Source organism: Typha angustifolia, chromosome 13 (genome assembly GCF_048772165.1).
Source record: "Typha angustifolia cultivar Huaian chromosome 13, ASM4877216v1, whole genome shotgun sequence".
Classification (NCBI taxonomy): Eukaryota; Viridiplantae; Streptophyta; class Magnoliopsida; order Poales; family Typhaceae; genus Typha; species Typha angustifolia.
Window position 1 is genome coordinate 13,810,226 of NC_133251.1, and position 15,696 is coordinate 13,825,921.

At 40.8% G+C, this 15,696-nt stretch overlaps 4 protein-coding genes across 8 annotated transcripts; all 4 read right to left on the bottom strand.

Moving 5' to 3' along the window:
• Positions 1-10: 10 nt before the first annotated feature.
• Positions 11-3,422, bottom strand: LOC140772982 (transcription factor bHLH77-like). Of its 4 annotated transcripts, XM_073115266.1 has the most exons (11): positions 3,244-3,422; positions 2,978-3,134; positions 1,751-1,947; positions 1,551-1,669; positions 1,224-1,463; positions 1,074-1,139; positions 920-988; positions 706-777; positions 424-597; positions 247-325; positions 11-156 (listed from the first exon to the last, which is right to left on the bottom strand). In XM_073115266.1, exons 3-11 carry the CDS (start codon positions 1,914-1,916, stop codon positions 134-136), a joined length of 1,008 nt encoding a protein of 335 aa, XP_072971367.1. In that variant the 5' UTR covers positions 1,917-1,947; positions 2,978-3,134; positions 3,244-3,422; the 3' UTR covers positions 11-133. The 4 variants fall into 4 exon arrangements, with proteins under 4 accessions (XP_072971367.1, XP_072971364.1, XP_072971365.1 ...); XM_073115263.1 differs by having other exon boundaries at positions 11-325; positions 3,244-3,420; XM_073115264.1 differs by lacking the exon at positions 3,244-3,422 and having other exon boundaries at positions 11-325; positions 2,978-3,206.
• Positions 3,423-5,254: 1,832 nt separating this feature from the next.
• On the bottom strand, positions 5,255-9,625 carry LOC140774193 (probable zinc metallopeptidase EGY3, chloroplastic). The gene is made up of 6 exons (XM_073117083.1): positions 9,076-9,625; positions 8,784-8,981; positions 7,798-8,022; positions 7,251-7,489; positions 7,000-7,154; positions 5,255-6,132 (listed from the first exon to the last, which is right to left on the bottom strand). Exons 1-6 carry the CDS (start codon positions 9,580-9,582, stop codon positions 5,777-5,779), a joined length of 1,680 nt encoding a protein of 559 aa, XP_072973184.1. The 5' UTR covers positions 9,583-9,625; the 3' UTR covers positions 5,255-5,776.
• Positions 9,626-9,887: 262 nt separating this feature from the next.
• On the bottom strand, positions 9,888-11,550 carry LOC140774570 (agmatine coumaroyltransferase-1-like). Of its 2 annotated transcripts, none has more exons than XM_073117610.1 (2): positions 10,157-11,550; positions 9,888-10,058 (listed from the first exon to the last, which is right to left on the bottom strand). In XM_073117610.1, the coding sequence occupies exon 1, from the start codon at positions 11,499-11,501 to the stop codon at positions 10,182-10,184; it is 1,320 nt and encodes a 439-aa protein (XP_072973711.1). In that variant the 5' UTR covers positions 11,502-11,550; the 3' UTR covers positions 9,888-10,058; positions 10,157-10,181. The 2 variants fall into 2 exon arrangements, with proteins under 2 accessions (XP_072973711.1, XP_072973712.1); XM_073117611.1 differs by having other exon boundaries at positions 9,888-10,080.
• A 1,834-nt stretch (positions 11,551-13,384) lies between these two features.
• On the bottom strand, positions 13,385-15,685 carry LOC140774813 (AP2-like ethylene-responsive transcription factor CRL5). Its single transcript, XM_073117947.1, has 6 exons — positions 15,577-15,685; positions 15,409-15,497; positions 15,245-15,318; positions 15,099-15,149; positions 14,936-15,012; positions 13,385-14,511 (listed from the first exon to the last, which is right to left on the bottom strand). Exons 2-6 carry the CDS (start codon positions 15,484-15,486, stop codon positions 13,865-13,867), a joined length of 927 nt encoding a protein of 308 aa, XP_072974048.1. The 5' UTR covers positions 15,487-15,497; positions 15,577-15,685; the 3' UTR covers positions 13,385-13,864.
• Positions 15,686-15,696: the final 11 nt, after the last annotated feature.

Here is a 15,696-nt window from a genome sequence, read left to right on the forward strand (position 1 = left end):
AACTCACTAAGTTTTCCCATCTTTCCATACAAGAAATACGATGCCATCAGTTTACCCTGTCATACTATCTTCTAAAAAGTTGAAGATAAATGGCCAGGCCTATGAACCTATACAATGGTGTCCATAGGACTGGTTATTCTTCCAACTTCATGGAACCTGCAGCGTCCAAATAGCCACTCATGAGATCAAATGTTGGTCATCTATGTCCACAAGAACATTATGTAATCCCAAAGGATTGGTCTATACCAGCATTCTCAATGCAGCTTTGAGGGATTAAACTCATATGCATTAGATTTTGTAGTTCACTATCCCACATACCAGGTGTCTGTATAGAAGCGTTTAAACTTCATTCAGCATCATGAAAGCTTCACAAGAAAGAAACCCAAATGAATTAGAATGGGTTTAAAGAGTAGTTCGTATTACCGGAGTCACAGCGGAGATATGAGCCTGCAACATATCCTGTGGATTGGAGATGCTACACAACATCTCTGGTTGCACAATTCCCGGTGGCAGTGATCTGTACAGTTGAGCATGAATGTTGCTTGTTTCCGGTTCAGATCGAAGAATAGCAGGAGGTACTACTCGTGATAGAATGATCTATAGACCGGGAATGTAAACCAGAGAAGCTTAGTACTACAAATTTAAAGAAAGAGAAACACTAACGGAATTACAAGTTAGAGATTTTCATCTAGATTGTGATCTTACGTCCTTAGAGAGGATCTGTTCAAGATCAACGTTGAGCTCTGAACTGACGGCTGCAAGCTTCATCGATAAGAACTGCAATTTTGACAGAGGCACAAAAGAAACCATCAACGCCTTGGAACTTAGGTAATTTATGAAATATGTTGTTTCTTCCTACTTCACACAACTGATATAATCTAGCATTTATTCTGAACTAAAGTCTAATCGATGAGAATACCTCAACCTGCCGTTGCAGTGACTGCACGTAGTTGATAATTTCATCAAGCATCACAGCCTTACCGGTTATCTATGAGATGATGAACAAATGGTCACAAATCAGATTGTAAGAGAAGGATACCTATCGAGTGCAAATACCACATGCGAAAAACTACCTTATTGCATCCTGGAACAAGTTCTTGAAGAAGCCTCATTCTTTCGCTGATCTTTTCTCTTCTCACCTGCAAGTAATTGGAAGTAAGCATATAAAGATGAAAAGGACAGAGCAGGAAGAAAGCATTAGATCTACGTAGCAGTGAATTTACTCTTTCTGCAAGGCTGTGGCTATTGGTGGCATGGCCACGCTTTGCCCGGACATGGATGCAATCTTCTTTAGGAGCATCACCACCAGTGTGGTGTTGCTTAACTTGCTTTGCAGTCGGTGATTTCTGTGCAATACCACTCGCACTCTTGTCCAGCTCACTCTTTTGTTTCTTGTCATCTTTCTCCACTAAGTTTTTCATAGGCTCAGGTGAGACAACCTTTTGCTGTTCATCAGCAGCTTTCTAATAAGAGGAACACAAAGTATTGATTGCCAATTTTACATGTATCGGTATAGATGAAGATCGAAAGGAATCGAAAGAAGATCTTACTTGCATCCTACTCTGTAACAAATGAGTCTGCCTTGCACCACTTACACAGATAGCTTTTCTTTTCCTTTCGTCGAGATCTTTGTCCATACTGAGCTTATAATTTGAAGGAGATAGTGTACCTGTAACGGAGTGGTTTCTTAGATAAAAGAACCACAGTATCTCAAAAACTTTTCATTGCCTAAGGATAGAGGCCTACTTACCATCAGTGGACCTATAAAATTCCTGCCTTTGTTCTACGCCGACACCGTAAGAAGGAAAACCAGTTTGCCAATCAAAATTAAGTTTCCGACCGACTGAAACAAGAGAGTTCCATTCAGTGTCTAAGCATTGCTCATTAATCTGATCAGCTTGATGAGCCGAATGCATCCTCAATTATTTGGTGGAGTTCCTCTTTTTCCTGCTCAAACATGAAGCATACCATCACATTATCCACATAGACAACCATAAGGGAACTTGTGCTCTTAGCATCTTTAGCAAAAGAGATTATTTGAATTTGATTGATAAAATTCTTGCAAGACTCGACAAGGAACATCTAAAATTGGCAGCCTTGCATTGAGAAGTAGAAAAGTAAAAGTAGTTTCTCCGAGAAGAATCCTAGAGACAAGAGAAGGAAAAGGAATCCCTTGTCAAGGCATGCTATTTACTATGTACCAGCTGGATGACTTTGGGAACTTTGGATCAAGTCTATTCTACACAAAAGATATCCTCGCAGGCAAAAGAAAGCGAAGCATTCACCAGAGGATAAAGGAGACAAGGAAGGAAGGCATAAGCCCTATCATTAAGCAACTCTACATTACTAGTAGTCCTTCAGAGTAAAGTGGTGGGAAAAGCAATCTGGCTTCCTCTATGCAGCAATCTCCATGAAACAAGCAGATTTCATCAGAAACTAACAGGGAAACAAGACAGATGATCATAAAGAGTGAAATGCAACACACACCACTACAACAGAAGATGAATTCCAGCCAGCTGAAGGCCCCTTTGAAATTTTCCAGCAAGGCAGAAATTCTAAAGGAATCTAATCCCTGCTTCAATTTGAACAAAGGAAGTGGGGCCAACTAATCTAGAGTCTATTAAAGGGTAAAAGGCATAATATTTGAAACTTTCCAATAACCAAAAGAAGGATATTAACACTTTGAATATTGCCCAGAATGGGGTCAAAAGAAAATTTTGTGAAAGTATCAAAACTGCTTTGATGTCCTACATAAACGGGCATTACTGAGTAAGTGTAATGTGTCTAACAGAGAAAATGCCAGAAGTCTCGGTCCTGCAAAAAGAAAAGCGAAGAGGCTGCAAACAGAAACACTTTGAAAATCACCTGAATGTGGCATCACATGAAACCTTCAAAGCACCAAATGCTACTGTAATTAGAGGAAATTGGAGAATATAGTCTGAATTACAGTTCAAACAAGAAGAGAAAGAAAACCCACCTGTTAACACCGTCCAATTGGAACTATGGCTAACTTGGATAAATCAAATTAAGCTAAAACCCAGCAGATGTGAAATCTTGCGGTCGAGTGATGGCCAGTTATTAAAATTCAAAGCAAGTCTTCCAAAATGTGCACTAGAGAACCACCAAATTTGAATCTATTTTGGTTGAAAGAATCATATAGGAAGAAAGAGGTTAGAATATTAATGGTTGAAAAGATCAGAAACAAGTAAATTGGAAGAGAGAGAAGTGGTGCTTGTTACTTGCCAGAGAGGGGAAATACTTCTTTTTCTTCTCTGTGAGGAGTGGTTAACCACTCCCAACTGCTCTCTGTAAAATATGTTTCTCCAAAAGCCCAAGTGCAAGCAAGGTAATTTAATCGAAGGCATGCAAGGTTACTTGTGGTCAGTAAACAGTGAGAACTCTTATCCTATTATGTCACCCAGCTATCTTAAATTGCTTTATGGGAGAGAAGGTGCTTCTCTTCCACACCAAGCTTTGATGCAGAGATCTTTTACTGACACACTGCCTACTATTTCTGCACTCATTTTTATAACTGACCAGCCCACCAACATCTCTCTCTCTCTCTCTCTCTCTCTCATGTTACCAAAACATGAGGAATCTTGCAGTCTTTTTACCTTCTTGTCCTTTACAGTTGTGAGATGGAGTAGATGGAGCCTGGAGTGAGAATATAATCACAGGACATACTGTAAGGCATCCTTCTATCCATTATGTGTGCATGAAGCCGTAGGATAGGATATGTACTTATATTCCCAGCTTTTGTCAAGGTCTTAAAGAACATTGATTACTATGGAAGGAAGGGCCAGTTTATGCACCTTAGATTCTGTACTATCAGGGTTTAAATCACCATAGAGTCTATGATAGTGCCCATACATTGTAAAATTACATATTTAAAGTCTTATATTGGTGCAATTACTAACTATTACACTCTGTAGAGGTTCATTCCCACCACTGAGGAAGAAGGAAGGAAGTCTTCTGCTCCAATGATGGGGAATCTATAGAACAACTAAGAAGAGCACATAGATAGGTTCTCTCTGATAATACTAAACAGTGCATTTGCTTTCAAACCACATAAATCCCTTTCTCATCCTCCCCCCAACGCAATCTTTTCGTGCAGTGCTCACAAGCAATTAAGCATTCCCACAAAGTTGCCACCTTTATTGGACTTCACAATCTCCGTACTTCTCATAAGTATCAAAAGAAATTCTCTTGCTTTTAGGAGAGGATCCTCTGCAGCACCTGACTGCAGGAATTTCCTGCAGTTAAAGGTACTGGGCAGCAATTGCACGCTGCCATACAAACTCTGCAGAACGATCCGCTCCCATGCTAATGGTGGCTCATACCAACCACATCCGTGTAGATGAAGGACACTGCAAAGTTAAAGGTAAATAATATCTCATGGCAGATACTTGGTCTAATAAAGGAGCAGCAGAAGAAAAGAAAGATAGGTTTCACCTAACAACATTGATCCAACTTGGGATAGTTTAATGAAATGGACGCACGCGAACTTAAGAGGTAATCAATCATCTGTGCGTCCGTGATCAGACTAAGCACCAAACCCAGATCAGGGCAAGCGCCAAGCAGACATGCAATCAAATATCTACCCTGGTGAAGAAAACTAAATAGGAAAGAGAAGAGTAATCATGGAATGAGATTATTATAATAATGGGAAATAATACAGCAATATGAGAGGAATCCTCAAATGTTGTAAAAGACTTGTGAGCAGCAAACGGAGTAGTAGTAGCATCCTGTTCAATGGGAACCTGAGTTTGGTTCTTGTTTTCTAGCTTGCAAGTTGCAACACTTATCAATGTGGTTATTGTAGCGTCGATAATATTTGCACTAGGACTGTTTAGTGGCCGAGTTGATGGACATTGTGGTATGACACTGCATAGTGTGGGTATGGTGATGTTGCAGAGAGCAATAAGATGACATTCTTACTTAGAGATTGGGTTATATGAAACTCAATTGGGCACAAGTGAATGTAAGTTATGATTTACTCCTACACTGCATCGAGTTGTACTACAACAGCTCCCAAACAAGCGTTACAACCGTTGATGGAATGATGAAAATCAAATGTATGCTCACGGACTGCGAGAGAAGATTATGAAGATCACAGAACATGTGATGCTCTGATACCCATGAGATCATGAGAATTTTAGAAATTTCATCCCCACCTGTTTCAACATGTGATAGCATACAACAATCTAAAATGCATTATAAAGTCGCTTGAAGTTATCTATATATGCACGGGAATTCTGTAAAATTACTAGGATGTTCGAATACAACAAGAGCATTAATATACAAAAGATAAGTGGTGCTATAAGATACAAAGGCTAGGTGGATTTTGTCATTTTATGACATCCGTAATGGTAAGTGTTACTTGTTCCCTTTCAATCATAGAGATTTCGCGTCGATGTATTTTGCTTGGCACGCGAAGAGCACATAATCCAGACTATTTCCAGGTTGGCTCACCAGAGTTGCATCCTTGATGACATGTCTCACACTGATCTGAAGTTGAACCGGAAGATATTTATGATCCTTTTGACCAGGCCAATGCTGTTGCTACTTGCTAGTCTCAGAGATGGCCAAAGTTCAAGTAATATAGTAGTTTTGACGAGAAGTAGTCCCACTATATATTCACAACTAGGGAAATACTGTGATGAGAATTTCTCAGTCTTGGTCGATTCAATATGATACATATTTCTATATACATTTGCTCATAATAGAGATCATGATAGTATACATATTATATTTACGTAAGAGTTAGGTAACAGTATCAGAGATCACCTCTGAAGAATGGTGGATTGAGAAAAGAGCTGGAGAACGTGCCACCTCCATTAGGAAGTAAAGTGAGGAAGCAAACAGTGGCCAAGAGGAAGCCCAACGCATATCTATCATTTCCCAGTGGGGTGATCTCATCCTTGGCAGGTATTTCCTCCCCACCTCGGAAGAATGTTGCGAACAAACCCCAAGCCAAGCAAAGAACGCTGCCGCTAAGTCCACCTATCCCTAGAAGCAGGGATGTCCCGAAAGAGAGCAGGGTAGCAGTGTTCCTTCCCAAAAGAGCCTGAGCTATACGGCCTCCTTCGAGCCTTCCGCAAGGTAGGAGGTTCAAAGATGTCACAACTATTCCTGCTTGACATGATTCACAAAAGCATGATAAGTTAAGACTAATATGCACCACAAAAACCGATTAATAGATCCGAGAACTGAAAATTCCAGTACATTGATTTGAGAATTCACTGGGACATAACAAAACCATTTAGCTTATATCAAAGCTGAATATCAAAGACTAATATGCACCACATAGACCAATTAATAGATCTTAAACAAGCAACCCATTTAGTTTATATCAAAGCTGAATTTCTTGAGAGTTCCCTGGGACATAACAAAGCCAGCACCTCCCCTTTCTGAATAAGGGAACACACTAGAAAACTACTATATTATGCTTAATATCAAGGGAATCCGAGCATGCAAGATACTGAAGCAATGTGAAGCAACAAATGGGAGCAGAATAAGAGCACGCATACCAAAGTGGGAACATATAGCTGCACAAATTGAGAGGTCTAGAAGAAAATTGGAATTGCTATGAGCAGACATAATCAGTTGTGGTAGCCAATGGTGCTTGTTAACAGTACGGGTTCCCAAATTTATGCAACAGGAACAAGGAGGAAGGACCATCAGATTGTCACTACTGACAAGAAAGCTGGTAGAATTAGAAAGGCGCATATATATGATTAACCAGTGAGAGTAGATGAAGGTTTCATGATTCCTACTCCAGCAGTTACAGTTCGGGTTGTTGATGACATACTAGCATTTACTTTTCACGATCCATCTAAAAAGAGCTCATGGCAACCAATTACTAGAAGGATGGAGGTAAATGGTAGAGAAGGAAATTGTAGCCAATCCCAATTAACTGGACATTATACTTTGCAGCTCCTGTCTATCAATCAAACCAAAGAAGTGCAAAATAATCTACTGTTAGAATGAATAAGGCACCTAGAAGTCCAGCAAAAGCAAGAGGATCAACGGGCACGCCTACTCCTTCAACTGCATTAGGTAATACATTTCCCAACTCATCCGCATAAGGTCCGATCACCAGTTGAATGAAAGAAAGAAGGGGATTATTATAGAAAAATTGTGGCCTTATAAATCTGCAAAGGGCAATACCAGACAGTTAAAATAAAGCAAACTGTCATTGATTAGGAGCTTCATCAGTATATATTTGCCTGGAGTTGGACAAGACTTACAGGGCATTCTCACCACCATTGAAACTGCCATCAACCACAAATGCAGAGATGGCAAGTGCTACTGATGTCAAATATGCACTAGCTGTGCGGGCAACAGGAATGTCAAAAAGAGCTTTCTTGTTAGGTAATAGTGACTCATAGTTATTCATCACTCCTAAGCATCCAGTCCAATTAGATGGAACAAGAAATGAAGGGCTAAGCTTAACACCATGCCGAGCTGCTGTTATCCTTGTAGCAATCTGCCAAAATCAAGCACATCAAAGAGACCTAAAAAAGCAGACAACTTTTACAGAAGATCAGTAAAACTAAGCATCACGAGATAAACAGTGCATTCAAGTAAATGTGTCAACTCTTGCAAGTACTTAGTAACAAGCATCCATGTATTTTCCAAATCCTAATTAAATTCAGATCAGTGTAGTAGTGCATAACTAAGATAAAGATGGGCTCAACACAATAGGATTGAAAGCAGAAGATTTCTCTAGATTTAGCAGATGATTATTCTTGCAAATATGCTTTGATGAGTGAAAGGCAAGAAATTAATGCTTACCTCAGATACACCTAATATGGATAGAAAGCCACCAAATAGAGGAAGAACATCAGATATATAATCATCAAAAGTAGCATCAGGTTTCAGAAAGAAGCCACTCATCAGAGCTATCGTCCCAAGAGTTGCAACAAATAAAACAATGGCGCTCACATAGCCCCACGGTGTACTCAGAGTTGTTGACTCCAATTGAAGATCTATTTCTGCTTTTGGTTGCACCATGCAGACCTAAGTATACAAGTTTTATCTTCAGCAACAATATAGTGTTAAAAGAAAAAAACATCTACCAAAAATATAATTATATATAGGCAATCTCAGGTATAATTCAATCAAGTAGCCTACGGTTGAAATGGTAGACATACTTAAAACTCTCCTGAAGAATTATTTCAACACATGGTTTCATATGCTTATCTTCTATTTATTGATATACTTTCGCAATGAAATTGTACCCATCCCACTTGCAAAATTTAAGATCATGATAGTTATTTGAAAACAAAAATTAGATGGGTGGGGAAATTACAATGTACTTATTGTTAGTTTTTATTTTTAGCTTTAAATATTTTTGTAAAAACCATACTGTACTCTTCTAATTCAATCAAAATAACATATATATATATAGAGAAGAAAAAAGAAAAAAAAAACTAAGAGAGAAGTGAAAAAGCTTTGAGGTTTTTGTTATTGTTATTTTTTTTCCACAGGCTAAGGGGGTTATGTATACTGTATAGGCGTTTGAGGCTTTCGAATTTCTCTGAACGGTATGACCCCCTAAATTATTTTAGCCCATTATAAAATAATTACAAATACATTAAAATTCTCGTAACTTTTGAGTTCTAAATTTCTTTAATTAATAATTTCAAATTTAAATAAATTCTGAAATTAATAACACTTATAACCCCGTGACAGTCCCTCTTTTAAAGTAAATCTCTTTGCTGTTATTGAAGTGTAGAAATATAAAGCTGACAAAATCATGAGCATATCACACCATTTACCTGCTTTGTTATGTCATCTTTCTTCTCCTCTATGAACCAAAGAACCACTTCGCACCCTGCTGCCTCAGAGAGCTTCTTTTCCAACTTTGGCGTTACTTCTTCTATGGGTTTCCGCAAATTCCCAATAAAGATCCACCCATCTCCGAATCTCCGGACATCCACAGCAAAGAATGTATCGTACCCAAAACAGCTCTTCAACTAAAATACAAGATCCATACCAAAAATCTCAAAATGCGGTTTAAATCAGAACAGAACAGTACAAAGATGCCAACTTTCCGATAAATCAAATCACCTTGTTGAGGTCCAACGCCTTAAAAGCCTCCTCTGCCTTCTCCAACCTCTCCTTCTCCCTCGCCAACCTATCCCTGATCACGCTCCTGAAGAACCCGGTAATGGGATTACCATCCACCTCCCGATCAAGTTCTTTTAGCTTTCGATCCGCTCTCTTCTTCTCGAGCTTGATCGCAGCCTCGATCGATGGATTTCCCATGAACTTCTTGAATTCCTCGTCCGCCTTCCAATCCACCTCCTGCTGCTTCTCCTGGACCTTCTCATCCGTGCCTTCTCCTCCTCCTCCTCCTTCCACAATCCCTTCACGCTCCTTCGTTTTCACCTCAGCCTTCTCCTCCTGCTCCTGAACTGAGAACCGCGTGGGGCTTCTCCGCAGGAGCTCAGATGAGAGAGAGAGGTAACGTGGTCTCTGGTTCCCAAATGGGATCTTGGAGCGGAAGGCGATGGGATTAGGATTTCGATTGAGAGAACAAAAGGGGGAAGAGAAGAGAAGAGACGCCGACGCCATTGGTAGGAGAGGTGAGAGCTGCGGAGGGGAATTGGCGGAGGGAGGGAGGGATTTGTAATCTGAAATCATAGTTCATTATTATTCTAGAAGAATAGAGAAGGTACAAGAAATTTTTAATAGCGACAGAGGAACTCGAACGTTGGTGGGGTGGGCTTTTATGATAGGCCCGATAGTTTTGGGCCATATATGTTTAAATCGAGCCTAGGCTTAACCAAGAATCAATTACGAAATCAATTTAATTCGAACGATATCAAATTACTTTGAGTCAAAGAAATAACAATGTTTACATAAGAAGACAATCTCAATCTCAATCTCACTCAAAGACATTATACATAATCGTGCTTCTTAAACAAAGAAAAGGTATATAAACAAATCACTTAATATGTATTTTATTTGTCTTCTCCAGTCACCTTTTATGCTTCTCTATGGACTAGCCACCAGCGGTGCAATCGTTTGGTCCCAACTGCAGCCGTTACCTATCAAAATTAAGAACACGATCTTTTAATTAGTAATAAATTAGGATTTAGTTAAAAAGAATTTAATAGTAATTACACAACCAATGGGTGTTACGTACTCTCCTCCATATGTCTCCTCCATCACTATCTTAGTATCTTGTCATCCAGAGAGTAACAAATCTTTCGGAAAGTATCCAATTTGCTCTCAAACAAGGGCACGTAGGCGTCGACGCTTCCATCGTCTCCGAAGAAAGAAGGCACCACAAATAACAACCCCTCCACTGGAAAGTAGGATGGAATGAAGTAGAAAGGTTTGCCACCGCCGAAGTCCATGAAGCGCATCGGAAACCCTAGCCAGCTATTGACGTCCACGTCCGGGTACAGCGCCTTCGCACCCGGATCCGTTAACGGTACCAGACCCTCCTCCTCCACCACGTTCGAGCTCGCAAAGTCTATGAAAGACTTGAAGTAGCTATCGTTCAATCTGGCGACCTGGTTATGGATGACCTCGGCGGCGTAGTGTAATGGATTGTTTACGAGATCCCCTGCTTTACTACTGCAGTATGCCCAGAGGACTAAGTTGCCGAAGTACTCCTCGGGCACCTCCGGGCTCATCCGGTGGCGTCCGTTAACGGCGATGCGGAGGCGGGTGGTCTCCCCGGACTCCACGCCGCGAGCCATCGTTACCGACCTCCATAGGTGAGCCATTAAGCTCTCGAACGTGCTGTATCTTGTGTTGGAGCTCGAAGAGACCTTCGCCTTCAGCTTGGCGATGAATTCTTTGGTGAAATGCGCTCGGTGGACGACCGTCTCCTCCGTCGGCTTGTAGCCGGAGAAGAAGCGGGTGCCCTTCGGTCGGTACTCCGCCATGCGATGCTCGAACTCGATGTTTGGCGGGTTGCGTGGCGCGAAGAAGCTGGTGCGGTCGTGCACCGGGCCAGGACCGAAGTCTCCGCCGCGGCATGCGCTCGCCCACGAGACTAAGAAGTGGGTGGTTCCATAGCCATCGCCGATCTTGTGGTGGAAGGTGCACCCGACCACGAGCGTGCCGCAAGCAAATCGTGTCAGCTGAACTTGAGCGAGCTCCTCCACGCCCCACGGGCTTGGGTGCAGGCCGAGCAGCGCCGGCGATGGCTCCGATGTCATGACGTCGTCATGCACAGCATCCACCGATGCCTCGACGAACCTGACACCCTCGTCGTTGAGGAGGATCGCCGGACTGCCGTCGGCGTCCTCCCCGAGCCTCCCCGCCCACTCTCTGAAGGAGTTGAGCACTCTGGCGAGGCTGCTCTCCCAGACGGAGTTAGGAGGGTTTGGCGCGCGGAAGGCGCAGATGGCGGCGAAGTGGGCGTCGTCGGTCACGTTGTCGAAGAGGCTTAGCGGAACCACTTGGGCGGTGGAGGGAGAGGTATTGCCGTGGTAGGCTGGCTTGATGAGCCTTGAGTTCTCAATCTTCACGTCCATGGCTTTAGAATGGAAAGGGGTTAATTCTACCTGGTAGAGAAGGTATGAAAGTGAGGTACTGAAGACTGAGAAGTATTTTGTGATGGAAGTAGCACTGGAGTTCTAAGGATTATATAGAGAGAGAGTTTAGAGGGTCAGGTCAAAGTCGGCAAACGAGATAATTTATTCAACGTTGGCAAGAGTTTGACAAGAAGTATAAAATAGATTTGTAGTGCACGATTCTTCCAATGTTGCTTGACTTGAAGCTCTCTTATTATTTCTTAATAAGAATAGATGTTTTCTGTTGAAGTCTTCAAATTCTTTGATTAGGATATTAAGGTAGTCAAGCTGGTCTCGGGATTTAATCATTAGGCTGCCATTGTTGGCCAAATTGTAACAGGGGTTATTCACTGAGAAAGGTTTGCGTGTGAAGCATCTTACTACGTGTATCCTTCGGGTAATAATATCTTCAAATGTTGCACTGTAGATTTGTAGTGCACGATTCTTCCAATGTTGCTTGACTTGAAGCTCTCTTATTATTACTTAATGTGGGATCCAGATAATGCGGCGAGAAGAATAGATGTTTTCTGTTGAAATCTTCAAATTCTTTGATTAGGATATTAAGTAGGTAGTCAAGTTGGTCTCCTAATGATTTAATCATTAGGCTGCCATTGTTGGCCAAATTGTAAGAGGAGTTATTAACTCAGAAGGCTTTGCGTGTGAAGCATCAGACTACACGTATCCTTCGGATTCTAATTAGTACTAATATGTAAAACATTCTACATGGCAGATTTATAATTGACTAATTGGTTTAATTAACAATAAACACATTCACATATGTTGTATTATTATATATATTATGGGCTGGACTCAAATGCTGTGGAGAAGGCCCAATAGCTAGGCCATTAAGGCCTTTACTTTGGGCCCTCGTTAGAAGAGGCCTCATATATTTGTGGACTTAGTTTTCACTTATAACCAAGCTAACCCCTTACTTCAACTTCTGTGACTGTAAGCAATGGAATGATGAAGTTGAACATTATATTCCTTTTCAAAGTATGAATTACCAAGTTTAGCATGAGAAGATCGTAATGTATAAGAAAAATCCTCATCCCTGACATTAAATATTAACCATATTATTTCTTTGACGATTGAAGGTTACCAAAGAGGCAAATTACTTGCGCATTACTATAGATGCAGTGCATAGAAAGATAAAGACAAAAGGCTGTCTGATAGATGAGAGCAGACCCTGGCAGGAAACTTGTATTGCGATTTGAAGGCAAGCAGGGAAGCAGATCATCTGATCAGGGAGTTGCATGATGTGCCATTGGGAGGGTACAAGAAGGCTAAGAGGTCATGCTTATAGGATGAAGCACTTCAATATTGTAACTGCAACAGTGGACAGGCAGCTATAACTGGAGGGATCTAATGCTTGCTCTCTGTAAGTGACGCAGATGTCTCAGTTGGTACTCTGTCCATTTTGTTTCATTTGGAGAGGCATGTGTTGCATCTGTCAGTAAAATGGAGAAACCTTTGGGAGTAATATTTTCCTCCATGATGGTGCCATTTACAAATCAAAATGCACTGCAAATTAGTAGATTTCTTTGTCAATAGTGCATTAAATGGAGTAATGAGACAAATTGAATCTTCTGAACTTGTTTTCTTCTCTAGTGAAAAGTCTAACTAGTTCATGTTTATTTGCATAATATGCCGAGGAGTTTTTCATTACAAATACTAACTTTTGAATCATGTAAGACTTATTTTGTTCGACAAATAGTCGGAGATGTAACTTTCAATTTGCATTTTTTTTGTCCTAGAAAAAAACATTCCATTCCATTTCTTACTCAGACTCCTTATTGGTTGGTATATATTACCAAAACTGAGAAAGTTGACATTTCACTAAAAAGTTTTCTCAAGCAATGGAGCCAAAGGCCCTCCATAGAATCCTATGCCACCTTCAAAACCTGCCATAAACTTGGAACAAGTAGACATGATATGGGAATCTCACAGCCTTAGGAACAACTAGGAAGGCATGTAGGAAGCTTTGAACAAAGCTTTCAGAGGCAGAGGAGAGTGTTGGTTACAGTGATGAAGAGGACAGAGCAATAAGGCGAAGTGTGAGCTCATGGTCAAAAAGTTTACGCTGCACTTCTGTGGGGCATGCACTTGCTAAGGATCAAAAGAAGACTAAGCATCATTCCATTCAATGATATGCCCATGAACCTTTGTCCTATGTGTTTTGAGACATCCTAAATCACCAATCTAAGCTACTAAGAGCTAAAGGGAAAATAAACTCCTCTCCTGTCGAACTGATACAAGTAGTTTGTTTTCTCTCTACTTTTGTAGTACATGAACATAGCTTCTGATTCAACCATCAGAATAGAGAATCAAGCATCAGTCCATGCAGCAAAAACTGGGACCTGAGCAATGGGCATTGCTGTCCTGAGCTGGCCTGGTGGAATCCAAGAATTCCCTGTTGTTTGATCAATTAACCTGGTTGGGCTCCTGGAGTATAGCATTGCCAGATTTGTCCTTTCAGGACTCCTCTCCCTGGAACTGCTCAAGGTGGCTACCAAAGGTGCTGAGTTTGAAAAGAAGGTGCTCACTGTCTTCCCTGAGTCGTATACAGTAGGCATTGATCGCTCTCCCTCCATGCTAGCTGGGCTGTGAAAGGCTGCAGCAAACGAGGGAGAGTTTTGATAATCTCCAGTTGCTGTCATGGGTTTCTGATCAAGTGTTTGAGAGGTCTGGGTTGTTTGTTGGGAGGATTGGTAGAGGGCCATCTTCCAATCAGAACCATCGCCATTGTTTTCTCCTGTTAGGTTGAGTTCCTTGCAGCTGTTTAGTGCTGTTGAGGCATCGCTGCCGGATTCTAAAGCTTTAGATTTCTTGGCGAGCTCCCCTGATAGCAGTGTGCTACTAGCCATGATCTTTTCCACATCATATCTTGTTATATCAAAGTTGGTAACAGCATTCACGCCACGGAACTTAATTGCAGCTATGTCATATGCTTCAGCTGCTTCCTCCTGAGTACCTATTTATTGTAATTTTGAGTTGCCAGTCCTAAATGCTACTTGAACACTACTAACTGTAATCAAGGTTAATTGAGCTTAATTGAGAAGAAAACATTTATGTAGGTTATGTTTATAAAGCTTTGGTGATTTCTAGTTACTTAATTGACCAATGTTTGTCTATGATTCATGTATGCCAAGTTGATGACTTTAAACAAGTGGAGACCTTTTGCAGCAAATAAGGAATCATCCTTACAAAAAGCAAAGCAATTTGGAAAAGAAAAATTCCTTTTGGCATGCATACTTACCAAACCTTAAAATATCATGACATGAGACTAATAAGGCCCTAACGCCGTTTAACTTCTTAATTCCAAAGGAAGATTAGTGAAGTCAAAAGCTATTCCATAATCAGACACTCAAAATACTAAAAAGTAAAAAACAACTTACTGAAGGTTCCGAGATAAAGATCTTTGTTTCCAGCAACTCTCCCTATGCGGGCTTGCCATCGACCATGCTGATGATGCCTGCAATATTAATATAATCAACAATTCTGCTAAGTATTTCACTCCAAAGGGAAGGCTTCAATATGTAAGAATAGTTAGACAAAAACCTAGTTACTCCACGGTACATGGAAGCTCCACGGGAAAAGCCACTACTTTTCCTACAATCAAACATTCACTCAAATAAATAATAAGAGACCAAAGAACTACCGGATGAAAACTACTAGTACATAAGCTAATTCTAGAGGAGGCTTACCTTCGTAGGTGAGCAACATACTCCTGCCTGCTCATGTTCTTCATTTCCTCAAGTTCTTGTTGGTAACTTTCCAACTGCATGACAGCCATATCAGTCAGGCTATTGATTGAAAACAAATGAAACAAAAACTTTCAATTGGAGAAGTATCAAATGTATGGTCATACCGCAAAATTTATATGTGTTGATGGCCCCCAGTATTTGAGTGCAGCTAAATCATATGCTCTTGCAGCTTTCTCTTCCATGTCATAACCCCCTAAGGTCACAAAGAATGATACTAAATATAGCAGCAAGCAGCTGAGTAACCAGACGAAACCTTGATAAATACTACATACCAAGATAAACTGCAGGAGACCATTTGGTATCATGACATCCCCATGGATAGAATGGGACAAATAAAACAAATAAACAAATAAAAAAGATAGTTAGCCAAGGTTATTGATGAACTCCAAAAA

Excerpts from the sequence above, each read along its gene's own strand:
- LOC140772982 (XM_073115263.1), bottom strand. The coding sequence starts at position 1,916 with ATGCATTCGGCTCATCAAGCTGATCAGATTAATGAGCAATGCTTAGAC. Across the intron at positions 1,464-1,550 it reads TGTTACAGAGTAGGATGCAA|AAAGCTGCTGATGAACAGCA; the intron begins GTAAGATCTTCT and ends TCCTCTTATTAG. Across the intron at positions 1,140-1,223 it reads GCCACAGCCTTGCAGAAAGA|GTGAGAAGAGAAAAGATCAG; the intron begins GTAAATTCACTG and ends AATTACTTGCAG.
- LOC140774193 (XM_073117083.1), bottom strand. The coding sequence starts at position 9,582 with ATGGCGTCGGCGTCTCTTCTCTTCTCTTCCCCCTTTTGTTCTCTCAAT. Across the intron at positions 7,155-7,250 it reads AATGGTGGTGAGAATGCCCT|ATTTATAAGGCCACAATTTT; the intron begins GTAAGTCTTGTC and ends TGCCCTTTGCAG. Across the intron at positions 6,133-6,999 it reads TGCTTTTGCTGGACTTCTAG|GAATAGTTGTGACATCTTTG; the intron begins GTGCCTTATTCA and ends CATGTCAAGCAG.
- LOC140774570 (XM_073117610.1), bottom strand. The coding sequence starts at position 11,501 with ATGGACGTGAAGATTGAGAACTCAAGGCTCATCAAGCCAGCCTACCAC.
- LOC140774813 (XM_073117947.1), bottom strand. The coding sequence starts at position 15,486 with ATGGAAGAGAAAGCTGCAAGAGCATATGATTTAGCTGCACTCAAATAC. Across the intron at positions 15,013-15,098 it reads ATGTACCGTGGAGTAACTAG|GCATCATCAGCATGGTCGAT; the intron begins GTTTTTGTCTAA and ends TTAATATTGCAG. Across the intron at positions 14,512-14,935 it reads TCTTTATCTCGGAACCTTCA|GTACTCAGGAGGAAGCAGCT; the intron begins GTAAGTTGTTTT and ends TACAATAAATAG.